Raw genomic sequence first — 13,714 nt, 5'->3', positions numbered from 1 at the left:
GTCTCTGGGCCCAGCGCCCTTTCCCAGAGTTCTGTCTGCTTGAGCACCAAGTCCCTCCCCAGGGCAGGGCCCTCCTGTGGGGTGAAAACAGAGCTCTTTGGGACCTCCGAGGGTCACTTCCGGGCAGAGTCCAGACCTGAGGGGGGTTGGGCTCGGGTGCGATGCCCACCAGGACCCAGAGAAAGGGTGAAAGGGAGAAAGGGTAGCCTGGGCATAGCAGGTGCTTGGGAGAAGGGGCAAAGAGGAACCCAGCTGATTTTACCAAGTGCCAGTTTGTCCTGCCCCACCCGGTCCCCAAGACCTGCTGCAAGACGAAGGGGGAGCAGAGTTCTAGGCCTTCTCACTAGGTTCCCCAGGCTGGCCTCAAACTTGCCACCCTCCTGCCTCGGCCCCGAGTAGCTGAGGTTCTAGGTGGGCACCCCACTCCCGGCTGTCTCGAACTTCTTAGTTTCATCTTTGAACTTCTGTTCTGTAAGTGAACTTCAGTCCTACCATGCATGTGCATGAGCGGAGGAGGGAATTGCAAGAAAGGGAAACGTTTTATATTTTAGCGCCTTTGATGGTTTTCAGCGTCTTCCTGACTTTTTTGGACAAGGGACCCACGTTTCAAGGGACCGGGTTTCATCCAGCTGCGGGCTCCTCAGAGTGTGTAGCTGGTGCTGTGCAGCACAGGAGAGGACAGAAAGAGCAGGGTGAATCTGCGATAACTGTGCGAGCCGCGGAATGGGGGTTCAGGCAGCCAGGGCAGGTCCAGGACACAGAGGGGAGGGTTCCAGCCTCCCCTTCTTCCTTCCTTCCTCTCCCGTCCCCACCCCTCTTCCCTTCCCGCTCCTCCAGCCGCCCACTTGTCCCCAGGCTGTGGCTGCAGCGGGGAGGCTGGTATGGCAGATGGAGCGGGGTCCCCTTGTCCCGGCTCCATAGGGAGCGGAGCTGGGCTGGGAAGAGGAGCAGGGCAGCTCCTCCAGGTCCTGCAGACCCTGTGTGCCTGTGTGCGTGATGGGAGCTGGGGGACCTGAGCTCCTGCCTCCCCCAGAGGCAGCTATCCGCCCGGCGTGCAGTGGGGAGCAGGTGGGAGAGGAAGGTGAGTCAGCGCGCAGCCCGGCTGAGCCTTCGAGGGAGCAAGCACAAGTCTGCAGAAACCGAGGCTTCCTGCATGGAAGCCTCCTCCTGCAGCCTTCTCCCTCTCTCTCTCTCTCTCTCTCTCTCTCTCTGTCTGTCTCTCTCTCTCTCTCTTTCTCTCTCTCGTCACCTGCAGCCCATCCCAGGCCACTGTGTCTCTCCTTTTTCTCACTCACCTCCAGCCACAGAGTCCTGGCTTTAGGAAGTCACCTTGTCTGTGACCGGAGAGACAGGCCATCGTAGGGGGGACTGCCCAGGTGTCCCAGCAAGTGGCACATTGGTGACAGAGATGTTACGGAGGGAGGGACCCTGACAGGACCTGGTGGCTCCTGCTGGCACCCTCTTCAGTGTATCACCCTCCATCCTGTGGCTCGGCCTCTCCCCGAGGGCACAGCTGTGTATCCTGTGAGATGCATCCCACGTCCAGGTGGGCACTGGGTTCCCTCCAGTCACTTCCAGTTGTTGCCCACGAAGCGGGCAGGAGGGGAAGATGAGGCTCTCAGGGATGGAAGAAGATGGAACGGGGGGACGTGGAAGTTGTCACCCTCCATCCCAAGGGAGCCTCTCTACCCTGGGAAGAGGCCTCGGGCTCCCTCCTTAAATTGTTAAAGCGCACAGATGCCCAGTAGTTTACTCCATGACGGCCTCGCTGCCAGGGCTGGTGGGAGGTGGTCATTCACAAGCCTGCCCACGACATTTCACAGTAGGTGAGCCTGGTGGCTGGTTCCCTGCATATCCTATGCTAGCTGGCACCTTGGCATGGAAGATCCCCAGAACTAGGGAGGACATCTTCTGCTTCCCTGTAATCTGAGTATTGTGTACACTGCTGGTGGTGGGACAGAGCAAGACATGAAGGCAGCTGAGACTCTCAAGGGACCCGAAACAGGCCGCCTAGCGTGGCCTCCCTCCTCTCCCGGGCATGGCCTTGGCCACATGACTTCTCTCCAGGAGGTGGAGTCTAATTTCCCACCCTGTGCAAGTGGGTTTGCTCGGTGGCTCGGACGGCCGACGGGACGCTCCGGAAATGACATCACACAAATTCAAGTCTAGGCCTCTGAGACCTCAGCCTCCGCTTTCGTCTTAGGTCACTGCACTGAGATGGCATGAATGAATCCGATGCCTCCCATTGGAGGAGGAGAGGTCCCCAGAGGAGAAGCACAGCCCTAGCTGGCTGCCAGGCTCCTACCGACCTGTGGGTGAGGTCAGCTGGGCTCTTACTTGTGCTGGCCGGGCAGCTTGGTGAAGCAGGAGAAGCTGGACTGGAAGCCTGAGTTTTGGGGGGGCTTGTTACACAGCCCAGGGATGGAAGGAAGGTCCCACAGTGAGGCGAAGGCCGGGCCTGGACTGGCCAAGCCTCCAGCGTCCGCGTCCTACAGCCAGCTCTGTCACACGTGTGTGCGTGAAGGCGTGAGTGTGTAAGTCAGGGAGCCCTTGCCACTTCTCCACAGCTTTGACTCAGGCCCGGGTCCTCTCATGCCCACTCAGGACCCTTCCGCTGACCCTGGGAGGACAACAGCAGGCAACGTGGCCCTCGCAGAGCCAGAGCCTCAGAGGGGACACCACAGACACCCGTATGCACGCCTAGCCCTCCCTCTCAACCAGCTCAGCCCCTCGGACCATGTACTTTATTAAAAATAGATAGTTACAAACTCCATTATCAGTCTGAGCTGGGCCAGGGGGACCCGGAGGACTGCAGCGAGGGAGGGGGACAGGTCCTCAGCCTGCCTCTCGGGGTTCTGCCTCTGCACCCAAACCCGACACCATCCAGGGGTCACGCTTTGGCTTTGAAGGGGCTCCGGGGACAGCCAGCTGGGCAGGGAAAGGGGCTGGGCATGACGGTGGGAGCGGAGAGAGGGGTGACATCCCCTTGTCCTGCAGGTAAAATGGCAGAGGTGGAGCGGGCACCTCCATCTCACTCCATTTGTAGATATTTACAAAAGAAAGTCGTGAGAGCACAAGGCTGTAGTCATGCAAGAGAAACGCGCCCTTCCCCCTCCCTAGCCCCACCCCCTGCCCTCCCGAACCCCGGGATGCCCACCCCCCAGCAGTCCAGCCACCTTCCCCAAGTTCTGAGGGCACAGGGGGCACGTCCTTGAAGGGTCGGTGCAGAAACGGTGGAGGGTGTGGGGCCACAGCCACCGGCAGGTAGGGGCTGGGAGCTTGGGAGTCCCCGGGCCCTTCCCAGGCCTGGGTGCTGCAGTCAGCAGGAAGGGCCTCCAGTCTTGGGTGTCCCCACCTTCCTCCAGGAGGTCCACGGAGCTAGGTCAGCTCTGTCCTGAGGGTGGGAGAGGTCCTGGCTTCCCACCCCGGCAGAGGCGATGAGGGCAGGGCCCCGAGGTCAGATGGCAGACTCCCTGCGGTAGGAGATATTGTCCAGCGGGAGGGTGGCCTGCATGCGCTCCAGATCCAGGTGGCTGCCAAACTCCAGCATCCGGATGATGCCCGCCTCCTCCTTGGAGCCTGCCTCCAGGCCCAGGCCCGCGGCCACAGCGGCCGCAGCCGCCGCTGCCTCCTCCTCCATCTCCTCTTCCTCCTGGCTCATGAGGGCCAGCTCATTCTCATAGCAAAAGGCACTGGGCGGGGGCGGTGGGGCGGGCAGCACGGTGATCTTGCTCTCTTGCAGCTCCCGGGCCGAGCAGCAGGGCGTGCCGGCCACCTCGTAGGTCTTGTGGAAGCGGGAGTAGTCCACCTTGTAGTGGCTCTTCTCCTCGAAGACCACGGGCTCAAAGCGGTGGCCCCACAGGATCTCGCTGGCCAAGTAGGAGCTGCGGGCCTGGGTGGTCATGGCCGTGGCCTCCACCATGCCCTCCAGGATGACCACGATCTCGAAGTCCTCGGACTCCAGCTCCTCCTTGCCCATGCCGTAGAGCGGGCTGTCCTCGTCGATCTCGTGGACTATGATGATGGGCGACACCAGGAAGATTCGGTCCAGGCCGATGTCATAGCCCACATTGAGGTCCCGCTGGTCCAGCGGCAGGTACTCGCCCTCCTGTGTCATGTAAGGCTTAATGAGCTGCGCGCGCACGTGGGCCTCCACGATGTGGCTCTTGCGCAGGTTGCCCACGCGCCACATCAGGCAGAGCTTGCCATCGCGCACCGAGATGACCGCGTGGTGGCTGAACAGCAGAGTCTGCGCGCGTTTCTTGGGCCGCGCCATCTTGGCCATGATGGTGCCGATCATGAAGGAGTCGATGACACAGCCCACGATGGACTGGACCACCACGGCGATGACCGCCAGCGGGCACTCCTCCGTCACGCACCGGAAGCCGTAGCCGATGGTCGTCTGCGTCTCCACGGAGAAGAGGAAGGCGCCCAGGAAGCCGTTCACGTGCATGATGCAGGGTTTGGGGGCCGCTGGGGACGCCCCCCCATTGCCCGCCGGGCCCCCCGCGGCTGGCACCACTGCGCCGGCCTCCAAGTCACCGTGGAAGAATGCAATGCACCAGAAGAGGAGGCCGAAGAAGAGCCAGGAGACGAGGAAGGCCGCGGAGAAGATCATGAGCATGTAGCGCCAGCGCGTGTCCACGCAGGTGGTGAAGATGTCCGCCATGTAGCGCTGGGACTTGTTGCTCAGGTTGGCGAAGTACACGTTGCACTGGCCGTTCTTCTTCACGAAGCGGTTGCGGCGTTTCCGCCGGGGCACGTGGGCCTGCCCGTTCCGGCTGTGTCCGTGCATGTCCTGAGGCCGGCGTGGTCACCTGGGAGACGCGGGGCCTGGGGGAGAAGCCAGACAGGTGACTGTGCTGTGCAGAGAGGGCCAGAAGGCAGAAGTGGAAGCCCAGACCTCCCCTGTCCTGGCAGGTGGCATGAGAGGGCAGTGCGGCTCTGAGGACAGGGCCACGCCTGTGCACGCAGCTGTCCTGGCTCTGTGACTGGCGTCCATCTGGCCAGGAAACTGACCAGGACCCACCTAACCAGGATCTCCTGAGAGTGCCCTTCCAGCTACCTTTGGCCTGGCGTTCCAGAAGCTTCCTGATGCCCATCTTGATGCTGCCCCCATCGCTGGCCCTGAGCTCTGTCCCCACTCTCCTCCCTGGGTTTAGCCTCTGCACTCTGGGGTGTCTCAGAGGCTAGACGTCCTCTTGTGCCGTCCCATGCAGTAGCCACTAGCCATCCATAGCTTTTTATGTTTAATTAAAATTAACAAAAAATCATCATCCATTCCTCTCTTTGTTTTTGTTGTTTTGCCATGGGGTCTCACTATGTAGTCCAAGCTGGCCTCGAACTTGCTAGGTAGCCGAGGCTGGCCTCAAACTCAAGATCTTCCTGCCTCAGCCTCCTGAATTCTGGGATCACAGGCGTATACCACCATACCTGGCTTTTCTGGTCTTTACTTGTTTTAGCATTTCACATGCTCAGGAACCACTGGTCGTTACTACATAGGATGGAGAAGATACAGGATATTTCCATCATGCAGAATAGTCCCCTGGAGGGGCCGGAGATTTAGCTCAGCGATTCGGTGGCCTGTCTTGCGAGTGCAAGGACCTGAGTTCAATCCCCGGTACCAAAAAAAAAAAAAAAAAAAAGAATAGTCCCCCGGACAGCATTAGGCCTGCAGCCCCGTGAGAGTCTGAGCATCCTGTCTTGGATGCTTTGCTTCCTTTGTTCCTTTGAGCCACTGACTGAGCCCTAGAGTCCTGTCCTGTCCCCAGATCTATTGGGAGCAGTGGCCAGTAACAGTCCACTGTGGCGGGTCACATGGAGGGAGGGAAAGTCCGGGCATCGATCTCATCACTATTCACAGGTGGCTCAGAGAGGGCAAGTACCCTCCCCAGGCCACACAGCTGGGCAGTAAGTGGTCCGAGCTCAGAGTGGCAGCGTGGATGAACTCATGGCATGGAGCCTGGAGAGGGAGAGGTGGCCCCCTGCTGCCTAGCTAGGCCACCTCGACAGTTCAGGGCTCCTCTCAGAGCCACACGTTCCACATCTGCAAATCGAGGATCAGACCCAGAGAGATAAAGGCTGTTGCCTTCTGCCTGCCTTCTCCTTTCCTGTCCAGGAGCAGGGAGGAGCAGGCCCAGCTTGTCAGAGTCCCAGCTGCTGGAGCGGAGGAGGCCTGTCACCCACCGGGTGCTGGCACACAGCTGGCCCACGGAGAGCAGACCCTGTCTCCACCCTCCCGGTACTCGGGGCTGCAGGAGAGAGTTTGCATCACCTCGGCCCTCAGAGCTGGTAGGGCCGGGACTGGGCCTGGGCTCCTGATAACATTTTGGCCCAGAATTATATAAGGCTGGAAGTTTCTATTTTCTGTTCTATTCTTCTTCCTGATCTAATTGTGCATCTGCGGCAATGTTTATACACTTCCCAGGTTCAGGACAACTCGGTTGCCGCAGCAACCGGTGCGTGCCAACGCTATAATTTAGAGATCAACAGCTCCGGGGGGCCTGCCTCTTCCCAGAGACTCGGAGTCCCAGCCCCCTCGGCCGCCCCACCCGACCACTGCTCCTTCTCCCTTCCCCATCCGGATGGATCATGAGCTCCCTGGGCCCCACAGTGCCAGACTGGCCTTGTGACTTGGGCAAGTCAGTGAGCCCTGTGAGCCTCAGTTTCCTCATCCAGAGAATGGAACCGATGGCCCAGCAGCCTGAAGCCCCAGTGGGTCCTTCGGATGTGGCCCTACGGCAGTCCTGGCTCTCTGCAGGTCCTAACTTGTTGTTGTGTATGCTTTGTGTGCTGGGGATAAAACTCAGCGCGTCATGCGTGCTAGGCAAGTGTTCTGCCACTGAGCCACGCCTGGGCCCTGAGGATCCTGGGCCCACACCCTCTCTGCCACCTCCCTGAGTCCCACAGCTGGGGCTCCAAGTGGTGCCCTGAGGCGACTGGAGGCTGGAGGCTGTCGTGCCTTCTGGTCAAACCCGAGTGTCAAGGGACGTCTCCCATCGTTAATTCCCCTCCGCGTCCCACCCACAACTGAAGAGCGCAAAGTCACCAGGTTCAAGACCGTTGTTCCACATCTGAGGTCCGTCGGATGTCTGGGGAGAGACGGACTCCACTGAGTCCTGTCCCCATGCCCCATGCTCTGGAAGGGAGCCTTGGGCTCACCCATTTCCTCCCCGGAGTGGGTGGGAGGCCAGGGAAGAGGGGCCCTGGGCCCTGGACCACTGTCCGCACGTCTGCAGCAGAGGGGGACAGAGAGACCAGGTCCAAAGCCAAGACCAGGGTGCTGGGCCCAGCTCTCTGCCTGACAAGACCGGCTGATACCAAGCAGCTTAGCTGGCACAGCAGACAGGGCTCTTTGTGGCTTCTAGGGGGCCCTAGGGGAGAGGGCTGAGGAGCCCCCTGGCACTGCCCACTACTTCCTGAGCCCGGGCCACAGAGACTCACTCTGATGTGGCTCCTAATCCTGCCCTGCCCTTCTGTCCTTAAGGAAAGGCTCACACAGGGCTTCCTGGAGGAGGCACAGAGGCCCAAGGGAAGGTACAAAAAGAAGAGGCACAGAGAGCAAAGGGCACATGAGGCACTATCTCAGTGCCATCCTCCTCTGAATACGGAGACTTGATGTTTTAACACCATGTTGGGCTGGGGTGCGGCTCTGTCTTTAGCACCGATGGGGGCATAAAAAGCCCTGGCTGTGCAGGTGGCCATGATCTTCCTACCTTTACACTTCCTGGAAGACAGTGTCCGGCTTCATCTGCTAGCTTGGAATGGAATGGAGAGACCAGGCTCAGGGAGGGAGGGGGCTCTGCACCGCCCTGTGGCCCAAACTCCCACAAGTCCCTCCCCTTCTGGGCTAGCAACTTTCCACCCTCCCGCCTCAGCCTCCTACAGTGCTGGAATGAGTGTTGCTACCACACCTGGCTGTCTAGTGACCGTCCTGACTTTAAGGCTGTTTCAGAGGCAAAGGTTCTGGGGAGTGAGGGGCCAGGAGGTGCTGGCTGCTTTGTAAACTGAATGTCCTTCCATGCCAGATGCAGAAGTAACAATGCCACGCTGGCTGCCAGACTTAATTTTTCTCCTCTTTTACACACGGCAAACATCTGAAATGTGGGAGCCCCAAGTCAGGGCTTCCCTGGGCAAGTAGAGAAACCGAGGCTCAGAGTAGGACCACGCACAATGTCCGAGGTGGCATAGGGAGCCAGCAGCTGCCAAAGTGATCTCCAGCCTCAGAGGGGACAGGAAGGTGACCCACAGGGCTGTCACTGTGGGCACCATCACTGAGCTGCCCCCCAGTTAGGGAGGACAAGGGGGAGTCCAGAGGAGGCAGGACCCTAGCTCCTGTCATCTCCTGAGTTTTCCCAAGGACTGTAACACCAAATGTCCCGTCTGTTCACAACTCCCGCTGGGAAACAAAAGCCCGCACCCGGCAGCGGCCCCTCCCTCTGCTGTCACACTCACAGACACACTCTGAGGTGACCACGAGGTGACCGACCCCTCTGAAAGCAGTGCCTTTCCCAGCAGGACGGAGAGGGAGCCCACACTCGGGGAATGGTGGCCAGTGCCAGCCTGCTGGAGCCTTCTGAGTCACTGTGATCAGATAGGGGAGGTAGGGGAGGGGACGTGACTTGCCCAAGATCACACAGCTCAGCCCTGGGCCCGGCAGACGCAGTCATCTGTTGTCTGAGGTGTGGCTCCATGCCAGGCAAAGCATGGTAAGTATTTATTAAACACCCCGCATAGCCACAGGTGGGGCAAATATCGCTTTTCCCCAGCTGAGGGATTGCTGGCTGCAGCTGGGGGGGTGTTGAGTACAGGGGTCACAAAGCAGTGGCAGATGCAGTGACACACACCTGTAAGACCAGCTATTTAGGAGGCTGAGGCAGGAGGATCCTAAGTCTGAGGTCAGCCTGGGCTACTGAGACCATGTCTCAAAATAAAATTTGGAAAGGGGCTGGGGATGTGGCTCAGTGGCTGAGTGTTTGCCTAGCACATGTGAGGCCCTGGGTTCTCCACCTGGTATGGCAAAAGGAAAAAAAGGGGCAAAGTGGGCCTTACTCAGGTCTGGCTGGCTCCAGTGCCAGCTCACCCTAGTCCCCAGCCTGAGTGCTGCTCTCCCTGGTCCCCTCTGGCCTGCCCATCCCTCCCCCCACAGAACCGCCCAGGTTCTCTGTCTTCCGTCTACACTGTGGTGCCAGCCGGGCTTGCTCTGAGCCCCCTGCCTCTCGCTGCCCCTGCACCACTCAGCTTCTGGTGGTTTCTACAAAATGCAGTGGTTACAGCCTTGCGCTCGGGGGGGCAGCAGGAGCTGAGCCAGCCTCAGCTCGAGCGCAGCCTCTCTGGGCCTCAGTTTCCCCACCTACGCATGGTGATAACAGCGCTGACCACGGAAGGCTGTCACCAGGGTGCAGAGGAAAATGTTCTGAGCCCCATGGGCCCCACTCTTCCTCACGCCTGGTCCTCTGCAGGGACCCAGCGCCCAGCAGCCGAGCTGTGCCCCTCGCGGAGAAAGGGGAGGCGAGGCCAGTGGATCATAGGGGAAACCGTCCGCCCTGCTCCTCAGACCCGGGAGGTCTGGCTCCCTCCTCTCTGGGAATCCGGGGTGCCCACATCTCCCCGCTCTGAATGTACAGTTTCAGCTTCGGAGCCACCTTCCTCCTACGTGACCTTCAGTGAGCTACTTCACCTCTCTGGTCCCTGCACGCCTCATCTCTGGTAACGCTGAAAGCAGAGCGGGCCGCACTGGAGCACGATGAGGACAAATGGGACCCTACACACCCGTGCCCAGCGCAGACCGAATGACCGATGAGGGCCCCAGACCCCAGTGGTCCTGCCTGTGTCCTCCCGGAACCCCCTCCCCACCTCATCCTGCCCTTTGTCTCCAGCGCCGCACCAGGGGACCAGCGCAGTGGCCCCAGAGCCACACAGAGCTGGGCTGTGGCCTGCCGGGCTGGAGCAGGTTCACAGGCTCCCCGGGCTCAGTCCTCCTAGCGCAAAAGCAATGCCTACCTGCAGGCGGTCCTGAGGGCCCGACGTGAGGGTCCCCAGAGCGCAGGCCGCACAGTGCGTGCTGGGCGAAGCTGTCCCTCCCCCGCACCTCCTCTGCCCCTGGGATCCCACTGCCCTCCCCCGCGGCCAGCACTGTGACATTGCAGAAGCCGCGCTAAACATTTACTCTGCCGCTAGGGCTGCTCACTCAGAACAGAGTGCTTTAGGCTGATCGATTCCTATCATCCTCGTGGTGACCTCTGAGGAAGATGCTATTAGCATTCCTATTTTAGAAGAAAACAGAGGCCCAGAGAGGTTCAGCAACTCGCTCAAGGTCACACAGCTTCCACATGGCAGATCCAGGTTCTGGACCTGAGCAGTAGCACTGATGAAGCACTCTGCCCTTCTGCCTTGAAGGAACGCTGCAAACACATCAGCTTTCACTCGATCACCCTGACCGTGCCACTATGTGCCGGGTTCTAAGTCCTATTGGGCAAGGAGAAACTAGAGCCAGGCTCTAAAGGCTTCTTTTCCAGTGCAACCTGTGCTCCCTGCCTTACACTCGCCCTCCACACTCGCCTTCCACACTTGCTTGTTCAGTTACTTTGGGAGGGCTGGGAATTGAGCCTGAGGGTACTGCACCCCTGAGCTACATCCCCAGCACTTTTTCCGGGGGGTACCAGGGATCGAATTCAGGACCCTGCACTTGAGAGGCAGGCTTGTTACCACTGAGCTAAATCCCCAGTCCTCCCAGCACTTTTTATTTTGAGATGGTGGTCTCGATAAGTTGCTAAATTACCCAGGCTGGGCTAGAACTCATGATCCTCCTGCCTCAGCCTCCCAAGCAGCTAGGACTGCAGGCATGTGCCAGCACACCCTGGAGTTACTATTAACTGCACTCCTGCTAGGGGTCAGACACAGCCCTTGAACTCACTCAGCTCATGGATCAGTTGTCAGTTGCTCTGCAGATACCATAAAGTGTGATTGTAAAACCTGATGAATGTTTACGTTTAAAAATTTATTAGAGAGCCGGGGATTTAGCTCAGCAGTTAGGTGGCCTACCTTGCAAGCGCAAGGACCCGAGTTCAATTCCCGGTACCAAAAAAAAAAAAAAAAACTTATTAGAGAGCCGGGGATTTAGCTCAGCAGTTCCGCTGCTTGCCTCGCAAGCGCAAGGTCCTGAGTTCGATCCCTGGTACAAAAAAAAAAAATTATTACAGTAAGACACACTGGCATTTATCCACCCTTCCAATACTAAACCCCGATTTAAATCCCCCGCAAAAAAAAAAAAAAAAAAACTTATTAGAGAACCGGGGATTTAGCTCAGCAGTTCCGCTGCTTGCCTCGCAAGCGCAAGGTCCTGAGTTCGATCCCTGGTACAAAAAAAAAAAATTATTACAGTAAGACACACTGGCATTTATCCACCCTTCCAATACTTCTCACTTTGAATTCACTTATCCCCTCATGCTTGCCTTTTTTCGGAAGCAGTTCTGGAAATCCGCTTCCCTGAGTGACTTCAGTTGCACTGTTGCAGCTGCCTTGGGGTCTTGGATTAATTCAAAACATTTCCCTTTCATGGTCATTTTGACTTTGGGGAAGAGCCAGACGTCACATGATGCCGGATTGGGTGCATCAGGCGGATGAGGCCACAGCATGATGCTTTGATGAGTCTGCCTCTCTGTGGGATGGCGCTTGGCAGCAGCATTCAGTGTATTTTTTAAAAATCACACCTTCCAAAGACACTCACGAAAGAGGACGTCCAGAGCGGCCTCAGGAAGTAGGAAGAATGATGGCATGCGTGTGTCCAGAGAGGGGGTGATCTGAGGGGGATCAATGGCAATGTGTCTTTTATTATCATTCGTTTTAGAATTTAAAGAGTCACTGTATATTTTGATCATATAGGTAACCATCTGCTTACAGTCGGGCAGCTGTAAGTTGGTATATGGGCTGCCGAAGCAAGCACAGGGCAGTTATATGTTGGGCTAAGTGGTTTGAGGGAAGAGTTTGACGTGTATGAGAAAAAAGGGGAGGGGCCCGAGCTTTGGGGGGGTCCCCACAGGGAAGCTGAGACCTGTGGTCAGGAAAACTGTGCATCTACGTGCAAAATGGGGATAGAACTTTCCAGAAGGAGTCTGGTGTGCGGAGAATCTGTACGAGGCCCTGTTGCAGCCATGAAACTGGCAGAGAGATCTGTCATCTGTCTGGAATGAGGACCCCAGAGACGGGAGGCAGCGAGGGCTGTGAGTCCCCTCTTCAGAGCCACAGGCAGTAGGTGGGAAGGTTGGCTTTGCCTGGTGTCGTCTTTTAAATTTTCATGTGAAGTCTTGAAGGTAAATAGGAATTAACCTGTAAACCTATGCGAGTCTGCCACCAAGTTTAAGAAGTCAAACACCCCTAACAGGGCCCAGTGAGTGCTGGCCACGTCAGCCTCCAGGGTCTGCTGTGTCCATGGTGTGAATCATGTGTGACAAGGTATGGTCAGCTGGCCTCTGTGGCTGCTCTGTGACACGGCAGAAGCAGAAGGCGGGCAAGGAGGCAACGGTGGTGGCACAGCTGAAGGGAAGGAAAGGCTATTCGGATCCATTCTGAACAGAGCCCCCGAGGTTTGGGGGCTGACTGGACGGAGGGTGCCGGGGCGGGGACATCGAGAGGGACAGGCAAGGCCGCGTCACATCCAGGCCTCCCAGAGGGCAGGGCTGAGCTGGAACTGGACGGGGGCAGGTGAGGTCTGGCACCGCAGCCAGAGGAGAGTGGCTCACCATGCAGCCCTCAAAAAGAGGAGCGAACTCTTCAGGGATGTAGCCGTGTGGGTCTCCTGAATTTATTTTTTAAGTGAAAAAAAAAGCAACAGTGATGCAAGTGAGTAGGGGAGCTACCACTTGTGTGAAAAGGGAGAGGAGAGAAATTTATAGATGCGCGTATTTGCTTGTCGCTGCTTGTCTCTGGATGGAGACCCAGGAACGGGTGACAGTGGCTGCCTCCAGGGAGGGGAAGCAGGTGGCTGGGGATGGGGTGGGAGGAAGAATTCTCACTGTTTTTCGTTTGTGTCTTTTTAATTTTAGAACCATATGAATGTATTACCTATGGAAAAAATATACATGAGAAATTTTAAAATTAGTGTGTACATATGTGTGTTTTTCAGAGAAGAATCATAGCATTCATAAAGTCCTCCACAAGGACTATGACCCCATAAAACGTCTTGGGCTGTGTGGCTCTAGGGAAACGTCTTAACCTCTCTGAGTCACACCCATAAAATGGGGAAGAATGGCACCGACGGAATAGGTATGCTGCGAAGACTGACGGCAGAGGGCAGCGGCTTACAGACTGTAAAGTGCAGAGCCCTTCATGAAGGGGCTGACTTACCACCTACTGTGCCTCGCCTCCCAGTCCCCCCACCGCCCCACTGCCCCCCATCACCTCCTCTGAGGCTCCTGTCGTCCTCCAATCTTGGCCTGGTCCCTGTCCCATTGCTCAAGTCCTCCAGGCCCCTTCAGTGGTCTCCCCAGTCGCACCGGTGAGCCACACGCCCTGTGGAGTTCACACTTGGCCATCAGCCGCCGACCTCTTCTCTCCTCCTCCACAATCCTGCCTGTGAGCTCATCCAGTCCCATGGCTTAAAATACCTCCCAGGCCGGCGACATCCCCTGAGCTCCTGCCCCCGTGTCTCCTCCCCGTGCAGGGGGCATCTCAAGGCTGCTCAGCTAAAAGCGTGATGACTCCCCACCCTCACACC

The 13,714-nt window shown here is 57.9% G+C and overlaps 1 protein-coding gene across 6 annotated transcripts in view; it reads right to left on the bottom strand.

The window, feature by feature from the left end:
- Nucleotides 1-2,707: 2,707 nt before the first annotated feature.
- The window catches only part of Kcnj4 (potassium inwardly rectifying channel subfamily J member 4), a 29,301-nt gene continuing 18,294 nt past the window's right edge, over nt 2,708-13,714 (bottom strand). For 3 of the 6 annotated variants that reach the window (XM_010612954.2, XM_010612970.1, XM_010612962.1), the window contains one exon: nt 2,708-4,833. In XM_010612954.2, coding sequence (XP_010611256.1) covers nt 3,458-4,795 — 1,338 coding nt within the window. In that variant the 5' untranslated portion in view covers nt 4,796-4,833 and the 3' untranslated portion in view covers nt 2,708-3,457. Of the gene's footprint in view, nt 4,835-5,433; nt 5,636-10,002; nt 10,088-13,714 lie in introns of those variants that run through there. The other 3 variants (XM_033766218.1, XM_010612944.2, XM_010612978.2) reach the window with 3 other exon arrangements.

This window comes from Fukomys damarensis, unplaced genomic scaffold (genome assembly GCF_012274545.1).
Source record: "Fukomys damarensis isolate Sample0158 unplaced genomic scaffold, DMR_v1.0_HiC HiC_scaffold_19, whole genome shotgun sequence".
Classification (NCBI taxonomy): Eukaryota; Metazoa; Chordata; class Mammalia; order Rodentia; family Bathyergidae; genus Fukomys; species Fukomys damarensis.
This window is presented reverse-complemented; position numbering and strand designations above follow the sequence as displayed.